This window comes from Lampetra fluviatilis, chromosome 20, assembly GCF_964198595.1.
Source record: "Lampetra fluviatilis chromosome 20, kcLamFluv1.1, whole genome shotgun sequence".
Taxonomy (NCBI): Eukaryota; Metazoa; Chordata; class Hyperoartia; order Petromyzontiformes; family Petromyzontidae; genus Lampetra; species Lampetra fluviatilis.
In genome coordinates this window covers 2,529,759-2,552,042 of record NC_136294.1, presented here as the reverse complement: position 1 = coordinate 2,552,042, position 22,284 = coordinate 2,529,759, and the positions used below count along the sequence as shown (strand labels likewise).

The 22,284-nt window shown below is 47.1% G+C and overlaps 1 protein-coding gene and 1 non-coding gene across 2 annotated transcripts in view; one reads left to right on the top strand and one right to left on the bottom strand.

The window, feature by feature from the left end:
- Window positions 1–1,911: 1,911 nt before the first annotated feature.
- TRNAR-UCU (transfer RNA arginine (anticodon UCU)) lies at window positions 1,912–2,000 on the bottom strand. The gene is given in 2 exon segments: window positions 1,912–1,947; window positions 1,964–2,000. It is a non-coding gene; the product is annotated as a tRNA-Arg (tRNA).
- Window positions 2,001–12,169: 10,169 nt separating this feature from the next.
- The window catches only part of LOC144937842 (guanine nucleotide exchange factor VAV3-like), a 44,426-nt gene continuing 34,311 nt past the window's right edge, over window positions 12,170–22,284 (top strand). Inside the window, exons 1-3 of the mRNA XM_078865359.1 lie at window positions 12,170–12,339; window positions 14,683–14,903; window positions 21,789–21,905. Of these exons, the coding sequence (XP_078721485.1) occupies window positions 14,688–14,903; window positions 21,789–21,905 (333 nt within the window). The 5' untranslated portion in view covers window positions 12,170–12,339; window positions 14,683–14,687. The remainder of the gene's footprint in view (window positions 12,340–14,682; window positions 14,904–21,788; window positions 21,906–22,284) is intronic.

The window sequence follows — 22,284 nt, the reverse complement described above, 5'->3', positions numbered from 1 at the left end:
AACGGAGGGCAGAGGAGCGACGCTCACAACAATGAGCGGAGCGCCCGGAGGATAAAACGTAGCAAGCTTGGCACAGGTGGTGCATCTGTGAGTCAACTCAAACTGAAAAGTATGCTTGGGCAGGGTAGGTGGCTGGAAAGGAACGCTGGCCGATTGCCAAGAATAAGTACCGCGTGGTAGCCAAGGTACTGAACGTGTCCGTCGAGGAACTGGAAAGATGAAACCATCTCGGGCGAAGGTGCTTAGCGGATTATTTTACAACGCAGGGTCGCGCGATGCTGGTGACATGGTGAGGGTTTTTTATTTCAATCCCTGACGATGAGCTGGCGAGTAACTGCTGCTGCTGATGATAGTGGTGGTGTTTTATGACGATGTTGATGATGAGGGTTTTATGATAACGATACAATTTTGTTACTGAAGTTAAATATATAATGACTGATTAATAGAATGGATGATGAGGATGAATTAACGGTGGTATTGGTGGGAAGTAATAATGCCGGATTCACGATGACAATACATCTTGGATTTATCAAACGTCGATGTCAACGGAGTGATGATGATGGAGTGATGAGAGTGTTGACATTGGTGCGTGATGATACAAAAACTATTTTGATACTACCAAACGGTGACATTGGAGGACTATGGTAATGACAGATTGTTTTTGATAGTGGTAGCATTGGTCACGGATGACGATACAATTTGGATGCATAAAATTGTTATGATGATTATGAGAGCATTCGTAAACTTATTTTTTGGGTGGCATGGTGGTGCAGTGGCAACGCTTGTGCCTCAGAGCAGGAGTGTCTTTCCGTGTGTAATTTGAATGTTCTCCCCCTTGTATGTTCTGGCCTAATTCAACTTGGGTTTTCTTCCGGGCACTCAGATATCCTCCGAGTTCTCGGTTTTCCTTTCGTAAGCCCAAAAAAGCCAAATTAACATACAACGTAACTGGAACTATATTGGCAAAACATCCCAATGATAAAATACTGTATCTGCAAATGACTAAATTGGTATTAGACGTGGCACTATAACTGCGAAAACTTAGCAAGACCCTCCTGGGTAAACCATCTGAGTTAATAATAACTAGGATGGGGGACGATGATTGATTCTGACTCGGGACTAATACTGTAACTGCTGCCGACTCCACCAAATATACTATGGTGCCTCTCGTCCTCAATCTTGCCGCACACAACCCACTCAAAACCCGCTCACACTCACCCACTCGTCGAGATTTGGGGGATCACTCAAACAGACGAAGCAGCAGTTTGATGCGTGTTCTGGCTAATCGCCCGATGACGCCAGTCGTAATCATCAGCGAAACGTCCTAACACTCGAATTGTAAATGGCTCGTGACTTTTACTCCCCGACACACAACCGGTGTGCTGAAGTAAACACTACAAAACGTACCAATTTGTGTGAACACACGAATTGACACGTTTTGTTTAAGCGACGAACCTTACTAATTGGATGTGTCGGGTGGTGGCGGGTTTAACGAAACACATTTACGCGATCTAACTCCTCCCCCCAAAAAACCCACATTTATTCATATCATCGACCAAGCAGCAGCAGCATCAGCACGACTCTACAGACCCCGAGACCACGTGGCGCCGACTATCGGCGTGCGTGCGTTACGGCAACAACCCAGCCGAGAATAATTCTCTGGGCGGGGTGCCCCTTGCCGAACACGTGGGGACCCTCCTCCCTCCCTCGCCCTCTCTTTCACAGCACGGGAAACATAAAACACCGGTCAGAGTCCACACAAGTGGAACGGAGACGAGACACGAACGCCTGAGCCCTCACCTCGCCACCCGGGGCGTATCACAAACGCAGCGGGCGTCTCGCAGCGCTTGGGAAGCGCGTTTTGTTTTGGATCGCGAAAGCGTTGAGAATAAAATAATAAAATACAAGCAACGACTCCGGCGGGACTCGAACCCGCAACCTTTGAATGTCTGCCTTCCAAACCTAGAAGTCCAATGCGCTATCCATTGCGCCACGGAGCCGTATGGTCTCACCGCGGCCGGTGTCTATTTGTGCTCGGGCTGGCGGATTGCGCAATTGCGGGCATTGTGGAGTTAAAGAGTCGATGGCGTAAACAAGACGGGGGGGGAGGGGGCAGCTCAGTGACACTCTGCGCTAGGGATTGTAAAGTCGAGGCCTCCTGGGGGGACACGTCATCGGCCCCGCCCCCCTGATTCTTTCACTTCTTCACCCAATAAACGTGGAAGGTTGAAACGCTTTAATGGGATGGGCGACAATTGTTAGAGGAGCGGCAGGAACGGCGTGGGATGTGGTAGGAGAGAGCACCTCCGCAGAGGAGATGGAGCGATCAAATGAGCGCGTGTTTGTTGGATCGTGCGAGATGGGGAAGGCCTTCATCCAGCAGTGGATTGACAAAGGGCTAGAGAGTTATTGAAGTACAGTGCACGTGTCGAATAGTGTACGGTAAATTAATCTCGCAAGTGAACCTATACCGCATACGGTACAACATGCGAATCGAAATAAGCAATTCGTTCACTGCCGATTGATTGGATACATGTAACACGGGAATTAAGAATCGATGTATCGATCTATCGATGCACAGCTAAGGAACACGTGGCCACCACGTGAGATCAGCGCGCCGCGGTGACGGGATGTTAACGACCTCGCCTGGTATGCAGGAGGTCGTGGGTTCAATTCTCTACCCTGACGCCTGCTGCTGTAGATTTGGAGTTTGCGTGTCTCTGTCTCCCCGTGGTCGCGTGGATTTTTTTCTGCGGGTCCACCGGTTTTCCCCTCCACATTTAGAATAAACATCACGCGTTTCGAGTATTGGCTGCTATACAGTTCCACGTGGTGATGATGATGATAAGCAACTTCGTTGGGCCATCATTTGTGATAGCTAAGCCCTAGCTTGGTTCAAGTTCAATTATTAGGTATAGCCCTGTGAGCCATTCGGCTCTTGAATCGGGTGCAACCGCAACAAACAAAAAAACAAAAACATGAACAAGAAAACAATAGTAAAAAAAGAAAAGTTTAGTCTTTGGTTTAGAGATTGTGATGTCTTTTGTTTCGAGAACGCACGCAAGTTCGAGACACCATCATCAATCACATTGACTCCATAATACAAGAGGTTCTTTTGGGGTTAGATCGTGTAAATATATAAATGTGTCGTTAAATCCGCCACCACCCGACACAGCCAACTAGTGAGGGTTGTCACCTAAACAGAACGTTGCCAATTCGTCACTAGTACAGCACTAGTGTGTGGTGTATAGTGTAGTGTATAGTAGTGTATTGTATAGTGTAGTATACTAGTACAGCACACCGGTGAAATGTAATGCGGCAATTACAAATCACGGCGCGTGTGTCGCTCTTGAAATAATGACCAAAAATGTTTTCACATCATTCATGAAGTACCGTAGACGTCTTCGCAGAAAAGCTGCCTCTTCTTGCTGTTATAGTTGTCGAGCCCTGGTCATCATGGTCGATGGTGGTGATGGTGGTGGTGGTGATGGCCGCGTGTCTCTCAGTGCAAGGTGTCAGGTGGTGTCTTCTCGGTCTCGGCGTGTGCCGGCAGGAGGCGCACGTAGCGTGGTGCTCGCCGAAGCGAGGGAGAACCTCGTGAGCGAGCCGGCGTCTCGACCACGGTCGTTATTGACGGCGGGTTCGGGATCAAAGCGACGGGACGAAGACGAGGCGAGAACGGGTGGAAGAGCTGACGTTGGTGATGAGAAATCAAAGCTGTCGACCCAGACGGTTTACCCCGTATTCCTGTTGCAGGGAAATTGAGTTTTCAGGTCCATACGTCGCCACAGCCGTTTCAATAGGGCAACAACAACAAAAAAATAAGTTACCTGGAGTATGGAAGGCGAAGACATGAAATAAAGGGGTCTACAAACATTACATTGGTGACATACTGAGATAGTAGCAGGCACGCGCTTATTGCCCGCGCTCCATCCAGCTACTGAGGGGTTGCGCAATCAGAGGGGAGGCTGAGCGCGTCGCTGCCTCACCTCTCGTCTCTTCCTGTATTTGCAGCGGAGCTTCGCAAATTTGGCGATTTTGACTATGAAAATGATTGGAATCGTACAGAAATTACATTTATAACACAGATCAGTGGAAAAATCTTAATATTTATTTTATTTGATGATTCTTTTTTTTTACTTTTTGTAACAGCTATTTTCATTGGAGTATGACAGATGAGGCTCTGCCTCCCCTGCCTCCCCTGACCTCACGTCCCTGCTTTGTAGGATGAACGTTGGCATTTATAAGGTCTGAATTGGTCTGTCATAAGGTAGGGCACTGATAAGGGGTTGGCAGGTATGTAGTGGTGAGTGTAGTGGTGAGTGTACTAGTGGTACTCCTGATAATGGGTTGACAGGGATGAGAAATCAACGTAGCAACGTGCCTGACGAAGAGCGTTTTTAATCAGAAACATTTCACGATTTTACTTTTTAATGTGAATTAGTTTATTTCGTATCACTAAATGAATGTTGAAGGGTGTGTTGTTACTCAACGGTTTACATTAAGTAACTTCATACGGCAATGTGCAAACTTTGTATTTAATAATTTGATGCAAACGTCACGTATCTAAATTAGTTGCATGAAGTCGACATTGTGTGTGTTGTATTATTACATCATTGGGCAGTAAATTGCCTTCAACCTGTGTTTACTCTGCACAATTCAAAGTTCACCCACTCCGTGCCGTGCACGCGATGTTTCCCAGGTCACAGAGAGCACCGTCTTCCTCTGCATGTCGCCGCCGTTTCTCCACACACCGTCTTGAGATGCGGTCGCCCTTTAAAAATACTACATCGAAATTGCGCCGCGTCTCTTTACTCGGCCATCAGTCATTACTCTGTGCTTCTGTCAGGCAATAAAGTTTTTCTTATGGGCATCACAGTGACTTGTTTTGTCTGTCCAGTCTGTACCGTCACTTGCCAGTTTCTAATAAATCCCAGGTACTCGCCAAACTGTCAATGCGGCGATGAGGTTCAAAGCATCCGGGGTGATCGGGCTTCTACTAGTGCAGCTCCCAAGCTTCGGAACGCTTTGCCTTTGCTAATAAGACGATCAGAATCGTTAGATCTGTTTGAGATGTCTTGAAAACTGACCTCTTTCAACTGACCCATTTGCCCTGCAGGTTGTGTTTATTTCCTGCTTTCCATTCACAGAGGCGCATTGTGATCTACAGATGAAATCCACCACTTTACAGAAGTAAATTATTTGAGCACTGCATGCGTACCCTGGTAGAACCAGTGGACAACTCCACACTTCTACCAGCCCTGGATGCCGTGGAATGGCGTACAACATTAAACGTACAATCGTAGCCACGTTGCTTTCTTTGTTCAACGCCAAACAAAATAAGAACAACACCCCATAACCCTTATTGAAGTCAACGAGACACCACTTACTTTTACATTCAAATAAAGTCATCGACACAAGGGCATCATTGTTTGCTGCTAATACTTTTACAGAGCGAGCGGTGGCACAGTGTTCAGGGCATTGCACTATTAACCTGGCCTCAAGTGAGTTTCATTCCTGGTCACGGTTAAACTCCAGTGATATCTGAACCGGTCCTGAGAATCCACTTCACCAACCAGCAATGGCCAGCGTGGTCTAAGTCTGGTCACACAGCCTCCATAGTCCATGTGCAACACGGTGTGGCAAGGCCTTCATCCAGCAGTGCGCTCACAAACATTTTAACACTGTACAGTACTCAAAGCATAAAATAACTCATGAGAAAATATCTAATTTGAGTCAATGTTAAATATGTTTTTCCCGCAGTCTTTCAATTTCACATCTATGTGGATTAGTGCTTAACGAACTGTTTGGAAAATGTGAATATAATTGGATGCCCTGTTAATCGCATCGTGCTGAAATGCCAAGTTCCGTTATTAACTTTTTAATGCATGGTTTGATTTCAATTCAGACCCTTTGTCAATCCACTGCTATTCCAGCAGCCTGTTTTTTTTTATACTGTCAACATTTTACCAATACCAGTCACAGGAGCGTCTGTATAAGCAGGCTGCCTCTGGATCGGTTTTAACACTGCTGGGTCTCAGAGTCGGACTTTGGAAGAATAGACACGTCCTGCAAAAGTGAATCTTCTGCTGAGCTTGGTATTAATGAAGTCCCCCTTTGTCAGACACGTGGCAGGGAAGCTCATTGTCCATTAGCCCCGGGACATAACATAAAGGTGTTTGCTTTTTTGGCACAGATAATGCAAATTGAGTCTGCCCCACTGCTCCCATGCAAAGTGCGTGACCTGAAATTCAAGATTATATTCAGGGACTCATCGACTTATCAACGTTAGACTTAGAAACTTTAAGAGATACGAACAAACCTGTCCGTATGTCCAGTTGCCTGTTCGGACCGAGTCATAAGTTCAACTGCCGCGCAATAGATGGCGTTGGTGGCACCTACATCTGCAGAACGTGAAGAACCAGTGGCACCTACATCTGCAGAACGTGAAGAACCAGTGGCATCTACATCTGCAGAACATGAAGAACCAGTGGCATCTACATCTGCAGAACATGAAGAACCAGTGTCATCTACATCTGCAGAACGTGAAGAACCAGTGGCACCTACATCTGCAGAACATGAAGAACCAGTGTCATCTACATCTGCAGAACGTGAAGAACCAGTGGCATCTACATCTGCAGAACATGAAGAACCAGTGTCATCTACAGAACGTGAAGAACCAGTGGCACCTACATCTGCAGAACGCGAAGAACCAGTGACATCTACATCTGGAGGAGTTTATACAACTTTTAAAACCATTCCCCGTGTTTAGTGTACATGCCATACAACATGTTTGGAATCGACAGGAGTAAAGTTGGATTTCGAATAAATCGACTTACGAACACACCTCTGGAAGATAACTTGTTCGTAAGTACAGGAGTTCCTGTGTATATGTACTTTACCTGTTTCCAATTCCCACGAGTGCCATTAATTCAAACTTGAGCACTTTGTGTAATAGATCGGACACACATGTGCATCGTACTCCCCGAAAACCTTTCCTGCTTTGGAACAGGATGGAAGTGTTATTCATCGTTAATGTTGCGTCAAAGTCATTTCATTTAGGACACGGAGAATGAGAATTGTGTGTAAATAAGCTACATGTGACACGTTTCATCCAACCACAGGTAGAATCGGCACGGTACTGTACAAGCATTGTGTAAATCGCAGCAGACGGTGCACTAAGTGTAAATTAAAAGAGAAATAATTCTACTTTGGAAAACGCTTATTTGATGGAATACATTTGTAGCCATGTAAGCCGAGTTATCCTTCCTGCTTTTCATTGGAACCCTGGTAATAGACAATAACTGTGTGCATATCTTACATACCATGACCCGATTTAGTCTTTATTGATTTCCTTCAGATAATGATACACTATATAATGATATATGATACACTATATACACGATATAATAATACACTATGCCACATAGCCCTTTGTTAATCTGCTGCTGGATGAAGGCCTCCCCATGCCACGCAAGGCATGGGGGTTATTTGACCATACTTCACCACGCTTGTCAGGGCAGGTTGGTGAATGCGGGGAACATAGACGGAACATATTACACGTGGAACAATGGATGTTGCTAAACTATCCTCTGCTAGCAACATAGCCCGGCAGCCTATAACACCTATTTTACATGATGGTCAACCCATCTGAGCACTATCCAGGCTCAACCCTACCCTGCTTCACATATCTAATGATATCTGATGCAATCCAGGTGCAATATGGTATATCATCTGCTGCATCACTGAACCAACCACTGGAACAAGGTCCATATTAAAGAGGAATCACACAAGAGTTACCTTGCCGTCATTGGCTCATGAACGAGTGACAGTTGGCAAATGATAGGAGCAGTCGCTAGCCTTGATATTGATCTGGAGGTTTGCTTTAGTATTGGGTCACGAGGTCTTGTTCTAGCCCAAAGTGGCTGAGTGTTCTGGCCACTAGACCAGAACTAACCCCGAAATAATCGCAGCATGCGTCAATTCCCACGGCTCGCCAGGATAAATTATTTACTCTGCAGATGCACTGCGTGACGCGTCTTTGTGCATATAATTCTACTCCCCAGTGAACACAAGACGCCCATATGGAACTTCATCTGAGTAACACGTGTCCCTGTGCTCCCACATGCAGATTGCTCACTAAATTCGCGTAACTTATGAATAGTGAGTAGAAGTAATACACTTACTGTGTACATGTACGGCCAAGTCACCATCAACGTGCCCAATGTCCTCGGATCTCGGAGGCTAAGCAACATTGAGCCTGGCGAGTACTTTGCTGGGCAACCACCAGGGCTTGTCAGGTGTTGCGTGTGACCCCTGTTGTGTACGCGATGGGGTTTCTTCAGCTTCTCCAGTTTCCTCCCACACAAAGTCAAACATTTTTTTTTCTTTTTTCAAAATGACCATTTGCCAAACATCTCAATGTATGCGGGACCCTCCTGAGAAAAAAAAGGGTCCTGGAGACTCGGCGGGTAATTCCTGGGTTAAATGAGAACTGGGATTTGCATGAGTTGTGTGGTTAAAATGTTGCGACACAAAATTGAAAACCACGAAAATTTTACACATCAGAAGTGTGAGAATGAGAGTGCGGGGGGGGGGTAACCCCATGCCATGAAAGATAAGAAGACCAAATGGGGGATGTCACTGCCGCATGCGGCCACCTGGGCATGCCACACATTTTCATAATTTATTATTGACGCTGAATCTCCTCCTCCCAGAGAGTACGTCTCGAGGTGACCGAGTAAAAGGGGGTATTGTTTGAGATACTTCCCGAGTAAGGAAGCCATTGCAGACCCAATAAGTAAGACGTTCAAAAACAATATAGTACTGTGAAGACAATATACACGACACATTGAGAATAAACACAATTGAAAAGGCTATAATTTTTCTAACTATTTTGCCCTGGGTGCCTCGCATCCGAGGTCCGAGGGCCCCCCTCACATCAGAAAGGTCATCTGGCGCTTTGACCCGGGTCTCCAGAAACTGTGCCCTTTCAGCACGCTTGGAGGTCGCCGGTTCGATTCAATCTCCCGGTGTGGAAAGTAAAAAAAAATTGACTACGATTTTAATTATCTGTCCACCCAGCAGTATAAAGACATGCACCACAGACCAGCGGCAGGGTGAGGTGTGTGCTGGGGTCAAGTGTGGGCACTCCCACCACTTTGAAGACGTCCGGGAATTGTGTAGGCCAATGTCCTGTACCCTCTAGATCGGGGTTGTCAAACTCAATCTGGCAGCGGGCCGGTTTGGATTCAAACTCACCTCCCGCGGGCCACACAGTTAGTCTCATGAAAACGAAAAGAGCAATTCGGTCTTAATTTACCGATTCAAAATCCGAAAGCGCGGGAAAAGAGAGTTGATTTTTTTTTGCGGCAGGGCGTGCCAAATCCCCTCCTCCGTTTCAATGTTCGGTTTAAATGAAGGTTGCATTTCGGTAAAAAAAACTTTTAAAAAAGAACGTAAATTAAACTAAGTCGTACAAAATAATAACATGCAGGGGGTCGGAGGAAAAGGCTTGGGTGACCAGGTCCGGCCAGCGGGCCGTATGTTTGACACCCCCTGCTTTCGAGAGTGGCTCTCTAAGGCTGCCCTTCTATTTACACTCTGCACCAGAATTGCAGGGCGACACTTTAACATTTCTACCTTTGTACCGTGTCCGTCAAAGCTCCCTAGAGGGAACTCGCCCCATTCTCCTTTGCTGTCCCTCACCCTGGGACTCGCTTTCCACAGCCATCCGTGCTGTCGAATTCTAAGATGGTCCGTTTGAATCCCCACCTCGTATTATCGACTGCCTCCCGCTATAAGATGAAATGCATCCACTTTATCTGCACAGCAGCTTGAGATGCGGTCACATTTAGAGGCGATGTTAACACAATGCGTATCCGGTGGTGATCCCTGTTAACACGCTGAAACAAGGATGTGCATTTGAAGAGATTCTGGATATAGTACGGGGTAATTGTGCTGACATGAAAGTCCCAGTCCATCAAAAACACCCTCTCACGACCGTAACTGCCACAACCAAAAAAAATCTTTAACAGGAAACGTAGCTCAGCCAAGTGTATGTTTCACACTGTATCAACGTGGCGTTATGGGTTCCTCAAAATCAAAACAAAAATGCCCTCGCTTTTGCCGACAAGTGTCCACCGAGTTTGACCAACTTCGCACGGAGCACAAAACGTCACGTGTCCTATTCGCCGGCGCGCGGGGCCTGTGGCACATGCGGATTGTGTGAGCGAGATCGGTGGTGATCGCACGCCAGTTGAATGCCGCGCACAAAAAAGATTGCAACGGGAAGCGTGTTGGTGGTCAATTGGTCGGGGCGGATGCGTGATGGTCGTATATGCGACGTTGTACCGTGCACAATGTTTACGAGGACTACCCATTGTGTCAGAGAGGAGGCAATTACCAATAGCCGATGGTAACCCGGTAGCTAGCGGGGTGCAAGGGGTTATCCTGCAGTGCTTAGCGCACTGCGCTGGAAACCGGCGCGCTGATTTCGATTCTCGTGTCACGGTCAACATCAGTGGCGAGTGCTGTCTGACCCGGTCATGACCCCCCCGCCCGCCCCCTCTACACTGCTCTTTCACTAATCTGCACTGACCATCTGACCATAGCGTGGTGAAGTATGGTCAAACAACGACATGACCGACACGGCGAGGCCTTCATCCAGCGGCGTATCGACGAAAGGGCTGTAAATTCTGACGTTTTTTATTCGCCTGTTGCAGGAAGTAGTGGTTCAGATTTCCTCTGGGCCAAGACTCGAAGGTGGGATCAATCAAGTACACCAGGTTGACAAAGGCGGCGGCCGTGTGTGGGTCTCATCCACACTACCCCATCCTGTGGCAACAGTCTGTCCACGTGAATCTGTGTGTGTGTGTTAGGGTGGCACGCCAATTCCGGCCAATCTGAGTTCGATTTCCCGGCCATGCGGATAATAAGATCAGTGTCGCGTACAAGGGCCTGCTCAGAACCTCCCGAGGTCTAACCCCGTCTCAAACGAGCATTTTTCAGGTAAATATCAGTAAAAGGGATGCAAATGTGGCCGAGGTGGTGGTGCCCACATGAGTACTGTACTGTAGATTCATAAACTAAGCAGGGTTTGAGCCTAGACAGTGCTTTTAGACGGGTGACTGCCATGCACACACAGGTTGCTATCGGCTGCTACGTGATAAACAGCAAAGAGAGGCAGTGCAGCAACAGTGTTGTACGGTATTTGTATGCGCCTATACGTCTGTGTTGCCCCCACCCCTCGCTTTCTCCAACCCGCGCGCACTCACTGACCAGCGTGGTGAAGTATGGTCAGAGTAGATTATAACCCCCTGGGGCGAGGGAGAGGCCCTCATCCAGCAGTGGATTAGCACGAGTGCTGTACATGTGCAATGAATGCGCAAAGGGGAAATAGTGAGTGGTGACTTCCTAGTAGTAACAAACGCCAGATAGAACCCCAGCCACCCACCCGGGCCCCCCAAAGATCACTTCCCCAATTCGCCCGCTCTGTCCCTGGCACCACCCAAAGCGGACACCACAGCGCTACCGGTTATTTTTTTCGGATAATAAAACGTTCTGGAAAATAAGACTCACCTCAAAATGCGTTCCCAACCACACCCCCCCCCGCCCAGGGTGTCAAAAGGGTTTTGAAACATTTTCCCCATACACACACAGACCGACTCAACGTTTGCTTTGGGTTATAAGAAGTTGTGGCGAGTAAGAGGCATCTCGCAAGCGTGTGGCCCGGTGTCTCTCAAAGTTCATACGAATCTTCCCACATACACAAAGACACACACGCGAATCGGATTATTAGAAGCACCAGCCCCACCCCCCTCCCCCTCCATATTTTAATTTCGAAATACAGAGGTTGGGGTTGGTAAAACCGTGCGTCTTATAATCTTGCAAATATACGGATTGCTCAGCTAAATCTAGGGCACGTCTTTGGGCTGGCAATGGTGGGGGGGGAGGTTTGTGGGTGGGTGGTGGGTGCGTGGTAGTAGTGGTGGTGGTGGTCAACCCTCGTTATTTATTTAATTGCCTTACTTTGAGGAAGTTGCAATTCACCGACGCGCGTCTTCCTCTTTACATACAGCAGGAGGAGGAGGGAGGGGTGGGGGTCCCACGTGAACACGAGCCATAGTCAGAGAGAGATTAACCCACGTAAACTACTTTATCTCTCTCCCTATACACCACCCTTCTCTCGCCTCTCTCTCTCTCTGCGCCTCCTTTCACGCTGACCTTCGACCGCACCGACGTGCTAAAGCTTTTCTCTTTCGGTCAGAACCTCACGAAGACCGCCCGGATTGTTCAGCGAGACGCGTCTCCTCTCCGACTCAACCGTTTGCCGGCCTGGTAACAATTTTTTTGTTTCATTGCCATTGTCGCAAATGTTTCGCACGCGATTGCGTGGACGGTACGTTGTGTAGCATTTATTTGTTCGACGTTACTGCCACTTATTGAACGGGTCGCGCACCGAGGGGCCATACGTGACTTCGTGTCTCGTTGCTGGTCAGATGTTAAGGTGGCTCGGCTCTCTTCTGTTCATTTTATTATCAGAAGAAACAACATTTTGCCCCGAACATTATCGCCAATTGTCATATTTATGTGACTCAATTGTCTTGTTAACAATTGCTACTCTATGTTTGCTGTTACGCGCATAATTGTTGTTGTTCTTTTGACGACAGCATACAGTGCGTGTGTTTATCCTGGATACTTCCTCATTGACCTGCGTGGTGAAGTATGGCCAAATGACCCACCATGGTTCACACGGTGCAGGGCAGGCCCCCATCCAGCAGTGGATTTTCATCCAGCATTGGATTGTCAAACGGCCTTCGTAGTCTGTGATGGCCCCTATCACAGACCATCAACACCAACAATTTGTAAAGTGTATGTAACTGCTTGCAAGATTGTCGCACGCATGTTGAACTTCTTTCGCACTGTACGTAGCCAACCGAGCTCATCAGAGATACGGCGGCGGGGGGGGGGAGTAATTTGACGGAGATAATTTTATTGCGTGCGATTTTACGTGCTCTCGTAAAGCGGTTGTCGCTGCACTGCGATACGAACTCGAGGATCTTCAGTTCTATGTATCCCCGGGCCACGGCCAGGATCAGTGGCGAGTGATATATGAACCGGTTCTACTCCCATCTCCTTAACCCACTGACCAGCCCCCGTCGAACGACCTCTAATTATGACCCACACCGCGTGGTGGAGGAGGGAGCCCTTTAATATTGATATAGAAAGGGCGGTGGATTGATATTGTTGAGGAGTCGGGTGCATCACCGTGGTGTGCGCGTGGCATGCTGTTACCAACGAGTGTTACTTAACCAAATAGATGGCCCAATTGTTTGGGTTTGATGTGTCTTCAACCTGCTTTGTTTTATTAATTGAACTGCTGGAACTGCTATTGGTGGCGTTCGAATGTGACAAGATGTGATCTCAGACGTTCTCCTGATAAGCGTGGGGTTGAATAAAGTATTTTCTAAATGTTAGCTTTTTAGGACTTCTACATCATTAGAAAATGCATTGTTCGCTCAATAACAACAGCTTATATGCATTAGACACCGTACACTAATGTATATTGCATTACTAATATATAAAGTACGTAATAATGTAGCACTATATAATGGCAACGTAATTACCGTAATCTCTGAACATTGAACCTCACTGAGACTCAATAGTATATCTTGATCGGGTACCACGTGGAGATGTCCAGTTCCTAGAAGTACTGTACCGAATAGTTCAGCTAGGAGATGGTTAGCCCTCTCTGGCGATGTTATAATGACGGCTTATTGTTGAAAACGTCAGTCAAGTACACATTGCTATCATGCGGAGTTAATGAATAGTGTTTTTATTAATTGTACTTCTGCTGGCTTATCATTCACAACACATTCTCTATTTTATTTAATCTATTTTATTAGGCTGTGGTTTTTTTTTTCTAACGTACGTTTAATGTGTACAGTGTTTATGTGTATATTAGCCTTAATTTCTTACTTATGAGGCTCATTAGACCACGTTATTACAAAGCACAGTTGCTGAGCACAGACTCAAAGTCCAAAAGAGCCAAATGGCCAGAAACAAACATCCAAATTGAAGGTGTAATTTCAAAAGTGACAACGATTGAGCAAGGTTATACGAATACGGGAAACAAGACCATGTGAGGCAGAACATGGAAAGAAGCAGAGAGATAAGTCAGTTTATTATGAAGCAGAGATAAGGGTTGTGACTTGCCGTGTGGTGGTCGAACACAGTGGGGCCTGGTAGAGACCGAGTGATCAACATGGGTGGAGGAATCAATAAAGTGGAAAACATAGGAACAGTAAAAAATATATCTTTTGTTCCTGGATTATTACTTGCATATGGGACACCTGATTTGGAACGGCATCCATGGTATGGGGTAACCGTGGTAGCAGCGCTAAAAGAGTGAAACGGAAGTGACTGACCGCCTGTGAGCAAGTGACAGGAGCGAATCAGTGAGCGCTGTAACATCGGTCAAATGTTGAAATCTTATCAGGATGGCACGGACTGGGTGCTCCGTCCCAAATATGACAACTTTGTCCGAATGTACACTCGGTCTAGGAGCCGTCCGAATGTTCAACTCTGCCTAGGAGTCGATGATCGTTCATCGGAGTTAACGAAACCTTGTGGTGGGGGGACCACTCCTGTCGCATTCCTCTCTCCCCACCGGCCGTGCAGAAGCCATGGAGGAAGAGGGCAGGTTGTGGCGGCAGTGTGCCGCGTGGCTGGTGGCCTGCAGGGTTCTACCCCCCAGCCACCGCGCCGTGCAGGATGACTCGCAGGTGTTCGAGCTCGCCCAGGTGCTGCGCGACGGGGTCCTCCTCTGCCAGCTGCTCAACAACGTCGAGCCGGGCAGCCTGCCCCTCAAGGAGATCAACCTTCGTCCGCAGATGTCCCAGGTGAAGCGCGCGACCAGGTCACGTGGCGAAGTGAATCTATAATAGAGGGGAGGGGAGGTTTTGGGGGGTTAGAGCGCGTAAATATATAAATGTGTCGTTAAACCTGCCACCACCCGACACAGCTAATTAGTAAGGTTTGTCACGTGAACAGAACGTGGCAATGAGTTACTAGTACAGCAACACTGGTGTGTTGGAAAGCAACGACACGTTTATATTTACGCGGAGCTAACCAACAAAAAAATGTGATGATAATGGTCGCGAAAGCCTACGTGTTAAAAAGAAGGGAATCCGTTCGTAGACTTTCCGTACTGGGGGTATGGTTAATCTCAACCACTTTGGGTTGCCACCTTTGAGGTGGTGCATAAACCGGCACAGGTCGCGAGAAGGAGAGTGTCTCGCGGTAGCAGATGAGGAGAGGGCTACGTGGTAATGGGTCGGCTAGAGTGGTGTATCATTATGCAACTGTGCAAAAAACGGGGGACTTTTAATGTCCTTGGAACGGTTTTCAGATTTCCCACGACAAAGAGGATGATGCTGGGAAAAAGCAGGATAGGTAGCAACTCCGGTGGCTACATGAGGCCTAACCGCTTGGAAATGGCCCGCACACGATATTTAATCGTCACTGCAAACATTGTAAGCGGCACTAATCTGGTACTGGAGGTGAATATTGTTTATCTGACAACAAGACTGAGTTGAAAATGTTCACGTGCTGAGTCACTGCAGTTACGGAAGTGGCTGCAGTGTGTGTTGCTGTGTGGTTGCCTGCCAAAGGTAATTGATTGAAAGTCCCATCCGACCCACAGGGAGAAAATGGCTCCACACCTTTTGCATCCTAATTTGGTGAAGCAGCATGGGGTTGTGGATGGTTGGTGGCGGTGGTTGATGGTGATTGAGTGGATGCTGTGTGGTGGCGGTGGATGGTGTTGGTGGGTAGTGGTGGTGGATCGGGGTGCCGTGGTGGCGAGATGTCAACTCCCTCGCCTGCTATGCAGGAGGTCGTGGGCTCAATCCCGACCTTGACTCCTGCTGTATATTTGGAGTTTGCGTGTCTCTCTCTCTCCCCGTGGTCGTGTGGATTTTTATCCGGGTTTTCCCTCCGCATTTAGAAACATGCGTTTAGAGTATTTGGTTATTATAAACTTCTACGTGATAAGCAACTTCTTTGAGCTATCATTTGAGGCCAGGTCGTTTCTGAAAAAAGAGCTACATAGCTCAGTGGGCATTGCCTGGTAAAATTTAATAAAAAAAAATTCACATCGTTTTATAGTAGCGCTGAGTGTAGATTGGGAGTGGGCGGTGGTAGTTGTATCGGGGCAGCGATATGGCCCAGCGGCAAAGCGTTCGCCACTTGCTGGAGAGGTTCGTGGTTCGTACCCGACAGGCCACCCCGGTTACTACGGCGGGCGCGTTGACCGTGGAATACCGTTCGCCGCCCGCTTCACGGGGAATGTTCAAGATCCCCTGACATCATTCGAAATGCGGCGCGTGTGCCGGAATCGCGGCCCAAATTTCACAAGTTCGAAGAGTGATCCCACAAATTACCCTCTGCAACTTCGACCCCCCCCCACCACCACCGTGAAACTCCTGCAGACCGCGTCCGTGAAACGCAGCGCCTTCGCGACAGCCTCGCTCTATTAAATATGGCGCAAATGCACAAGTGTACGAAATAATGATCGCGTTGGTTGCGGTGGTGGTTGAGGAGGGTTGTGGTTGGTTGGTAGCGGCGGTGGGTTGTGCTTGATGGCGGCGAGTGGTGGTGGTCGTGTGGGCTGTTGGCTTCGTGGCCTGGGGGGGGGGCCGTGGGCTTTTTTGGTTCTGTTGCGTTTTCTGGATTTCCCTGGGGCCCTGCTGGTGCTGGGACTCTTTGCTGACTGTTGGCTGAACGCGCCGCTGTGTTCCCGCTGTGGTGGTGTCCATCCCACGTTGATACCATTGTTCCCTTTATTCTTCCCCCGTGATCTCTTCTGAGAAATCATTACAAACACGTGTGTATTCTTGGTTCTTTCGGTAAAGTCACGTAAAAGGGAAATAATAAAATAATATAAATATATTGAAAAAAAAGTATTTCTGTTATATTATTTTATTATTAATAAAATAGTATTAATATACTTAAAGAAATATACTTATATTCTATTATTTTATTATTTCCCTTTTACGTGACTTTACCGAAAGAACCAAGAATATGAATCCCTGCAGTCACGAAAGCTTTAAATCTAAATTTAAACACGTGTGTGTTTAGTTTGTTTAACACGTAGGCTTTCGCGACGAATATTATCCATAGTAGAGGTTTTGTTGGGTTAAATCGCGTAAAAAAAAACCTTGATTATGGATGTCTTTAGTTTGTTGTCCTCCCGCACCTCCGATTAGCACGGTTGACTACGTACGGTGTGAAAGAAGTTCAACGTACATACCTATATATGTGCATGTTTGAATTTCCTGGATATTCTCAAGTCCATTTGAGATGTCGCAGCATTTTAACAACAAATAAGTGCACGCACATCCTCATTCTTGTGACCAAGCGAGCCTGGATATTTTAATTTTTTCAAGGGAGACCTCGGATACAAACAACAACAACGTTGGGAGAGAAATATCGATGAACAGTGCAGTACATGGTTATCATGGGTACAAGGCAAATTTAGTGTGGATTAAAAAAAGCTTTGCATTAAAATTGATTACGGAAGTAATAAGACCTATTTTTTGTATTTAGAACATATGGGCCTTCACATCATACAGGATTTAAAAACCACTTACGTAAATTTTACCCAAATTATGAATCCTAATGCTTCTTCAGGATTGATTCTCAAATTGAATGCCTATCCTTAATCATGGCAATTCGTTGAGTTCGTGTGCTAGGGTAGGGGAATTGTTAAATGCTTAATATTAAATAAGAATTACTTAAAGTGCTCTGTCAATCCATTGGTGGATGAAGCCTTCTCCACACCGTATCAGTCACAGGGATTTTTAGACGATACTTCGCCATCCTGGGTTAAGTGAAGGGGGCAGAAGGGGGTCGATTTAGATATTGCTCACCACTTATGTTCGCCATGGTAGGGATTTAATTCTGAACGCCGGGTTAAGAGCATCGTGCGCTAACCACGAACCAACGCGCCAATGCACCACTCCATATACGGCACGGGGTTTCAAAAGTGGTGAAATGATACACGACTTGTAATGCGTAAGAGTACTTCAATGTTAAGCATGTCATTAGCATTCCGTATGCTTTGCGTATCACTGCGCGCATCCAGTACATCGTATGGATGATTGTGGTTTCAGTGATTGTTGTTTAATTCTAGTGATGATTCTAGAAGGGCTAAAACGTCGCGCCAAGAAACAGCAGTAGCCTTTTTTTTTCCAACATCCACGTTGTGTTGTTGCTTTGTTGTGCTCTTGCACCACTGCCAACACAGTTTCATCAAATGCACTGAATGTTTATAATGTGCTGGGCATTGACCACACACTTACAAAGATAATTTTACACTATGGGAACCTGCCAGTAAAAATATGATAATTGGTTCTTTACCCTTCTATCTGGCAACAAAACTGACACCTTTTTACAAGGAGTCATGTTTGCATAGACCGCAATACCTGCAGTCATAATACAAACAAAAGAACATAACTCTGATAATGTGCACTGTCCTTGCACATTATCAGAGTAATGTTTTTGGTTTGCATTATGACTGCAGGTATTGCGGTCTATGCAAACATGACTCCTTGTAAAAAGGTGTCAGTTTTGTTGCCAGATAGAAGGGTAAAGAACCAATTATCAAGATAATTTTACTTACACGCACGGTTCGTATAAATACGAAATGTTTACCGATATCAGGTCAGAGTCAAAATGTATCAACCAATGTGTTCTCTTTTTTACATCACCATTTCACGAGACAGTCACAAGGAGTGCGTTGTGCGAATCCTTTGTCGCATTGAAGAACAATGAACACAACACTCAGGCATTGCGATGCATTGTTGCTAATCCAGGCTTAGCACGAAATTAAAGACCCATTAACTTCATACGCACAGAATCCATTGCAGAAATTGCTTCATTTGCTAGGTAGACCCGTGGCTAAGTGTGCGTGTAATTTACGTCTAGGCAGCGGTCATTACATTTTCGGGAAATAACTCGTTAGCACGACCCGTTAAAACCGATTCTTGTACGAAATGGCCTCTGTCGTTTCACTCGCGCGAATAACGTCGCTGGGACCTTCTTAGGGAGATGGATGTTTTGATTTGCGCTGGGAGAACCCTAAGTGCTGTGAAGCTGTCATACCCAGGTCTCCAGCCTCAGCTGTGGGTCGGCAATAGCGGAAAATAACGGAGGGACGTTAGTCTCCACAATGTGCATCTGGCAGGCTACTTGAAAGCTTGCTTTCGGCTAATTCACTGTGATGGCTGCCGTGTGGATCAATACACGCCGGGTATTGATCTACGCCCATGTACATCGTCAGCCGTGCTCTATGCACTGCCGGACGAGGGCCTCTCCGAGCCGTCGCCATCCCTCACGAACGCAACACGCCGCACGAGTTGATCTTGTCGCTCCAATCGTGCGGGTAAATTGCTGTACTCGTGATACCCGGCGACCTGAGTTTGAATCCCAGCCACGGCTCACATCAGTGGGGCACACCGCCCACCTTCGCCAACCCAGGCACTGACCAGCGTGGTGAAGTAAGGTCAAACAAACCCCCGTGACTGATGCTGCGTGCAACAGTCGATTGATACACGGGCTGTAAATGATCATTGTCACTTGTTTTTTTGGCTAACCATCAAACAAAGACAGTCGCCGCATCGCGCGGTTTCTGGAACGCTCTTCCTTCGGATATTCGGAAGTCACTGGGAGCTAATGCACATTTGCATTTAGATTTAAAACTAATTTCTGTAGAACTGCTTTGTGTGTTTAGTTTGTTGTCCTTCCCCCGCACGTCCGGTTAGCACGGCTGGCTACGTACGGTGCAAAAGAAGTTCACCATACATACATATACATTATGACGATAATTGTGCTTATGTTGCATGTACATCATCACCCTTTGTCGATTCCATTGCTGTGTGAGGGCCTCTCTCTCCGCCGTGCGTTCCTGTCTCTAATTTCGTAGAGGTCATAAGACAATGACATCAATTCACTGACGGCACGACCTTTCTGCCTCGGCAGAAGGGGTCGCGTGTGCCGTTCAGGATCTTTGGGACATATTTATACTGAACTTTTTTCGCACCGTACGTAGCCAAGCGTGCCAACCGGAGGTGCATGTGGAAGGACAAACAAATCCAACGCAAAAAGCAGGATCTGTAAGTGTCGTGCAACACTAAAGGGTCACCAGTGTGCCTGTGTGACGGCTGCGACTCGCAGTGAAAAGAAACGAAGAGGCTTTCTCGGCCCTCAATCTGAATTAAATGAGTCAGAATCGCACGCACGAGCGTGTGGGTGGGTGCGTGTGTTGGGGAGCGGTGGCACGGTGGTTAGCGCGCTGGCGATTATCTGAACCGGTCCCGGGCCTCTCCTAGGTCGACTCAGCCTCAAATGAGTAACCTGGTGCGATGTGTATAGTGCCAGCCACCCACCCCCTCGTGTGCCGTGCCGGTCTTCATAGGTGCTGCTTGCTGACAGCAGTTGCACCAAAAGCCTGTTCAGGCTACACGGGGGATTTTCATCTTGTGCGAGGGCGTGCGTGTATGTTTCTGTTCGCGGGAACTGATGTGTTTGGTTGTTATGAAGTAACGTGCCAAGTGGGCGACAAGAGAGATAAGGCGGTGGGTGAGGTGGTCAAGTTAGCGATGGAAATTCTGCCGGCGGTCCAGGTCGCATGCGGAGAGGGATAGGGTTTTGCTGTCTGCAGCTGACGTGATCTGCAACAGTGGGAAACATGCCCCCACCTCATTACTCTCTACACAATGCATTTTTAACAATGTCTGAATGCATATGTATGTATGTATATCTAATATTGTACTGTAACAAAAGTCATTGGTAAAGACAGATCTGAATGTCCTGTAAGTTTTAACTTCCTTATTTTAGTTATAATAAATATTAATTCTTATTTTCTAATAAATAACATTAATTTGATGCCTCCTTGCTGAGCTGCTTTAGAATCCTCTGGACCGAACTGCTACCATCCAATAATTGACAATGGCATGAGGCCATCGCTACGACCACGGCTATTGTTCCCATTAACGTCACTCATGGATTCTTCCATTCATGTTGAATACTCCGAATATATAGGCATCGTCAGGGTAGTTGTCGGCGAGGGAGATAAACATCTCCTCGCCACCGTGAGATAGTATCTCTGTGTAGATGTTTGAAAGAGTCTGTGTGGATGTATGTATGTGTGGGGAGCGGTCGTGTAGTGGTTAGCGGACTGCGCTACAAACCCTGCAACCGGGGATCAATTCCCACTCACAGCCACCAGTGACGATTATCTGAACTGGGCCTGGGCCTCCCCTAGGTAGACTCAGCCTCAAATGAGAACCTCGTGCGGTGTGTAAACATCGACACTTTGGAGACAAAGGTGGCCGGGTGTGGTGCTGGTCACGCATCACCTCGTGTGCCGACACGGCCGACACGGCACACGATGTGTGGGGCCGCAAGTTGCCCCAATAGTCTGCTAAGGCTATACGGGGGATCTTTGGCTTAGTATACGCATGTGCGGGTCGTGGAGGTCATTTCACCATACTCTACCGTACCGGTCAGCGCAGGTTGGTGTATACGGGGAACATGCAAGGGCTGCAAATGATTATTTTGCACGCGACCATTTAAGTTAAATATTATTCGTGTATGTGCATTTATATATATGTGTGTGTGTGCGTAATGTACGTATCAATATTCACACATTGCGTTTTTATGAACTTGACATCCGAGCGTGCGGCTGTTCTTCCCCACCATTCTCCCAACCGCTCCTCCCACAGTTCCTGTGCTTGAGGAACATCCGCATGTTCATCAACACCTGCGTCAACAGATTCGGGATGCACCACACCGAGCTCTTTGACCCGTTCGACCTCTTCGAAGTGCGGGATTTCGCAAAGGTAAGACGAGCACCTTTGGTTGCCGACCCCTGATCATGGTCAATTCACCACTGGATAAAAAAATCTTACGATGTAGCAGACCACCTGGACACTTGGACGCGAGTTGATTTAACCCACCTCTCGGGTGCGATTCCTCTCGTTTGGCTGCCATTCCGTCGTTAGACTCGACCACCGTCGTTCTAGCCATGGATGTGTCCTGCCAAAGCCACGCTTCTCTTTAACAGTCAATGTGATTGATGATGGTGTCTCAAACTTACGTGCATTCTTTAAACAAAGACCTCACATATCTCTAAAATAAAAATAAAATATAATTTCTACCAGGTAAGGCCTACTGAGCTCCATAGCTCTTTTTCAGAAGTGACCTGGCCGCCACAAGTTA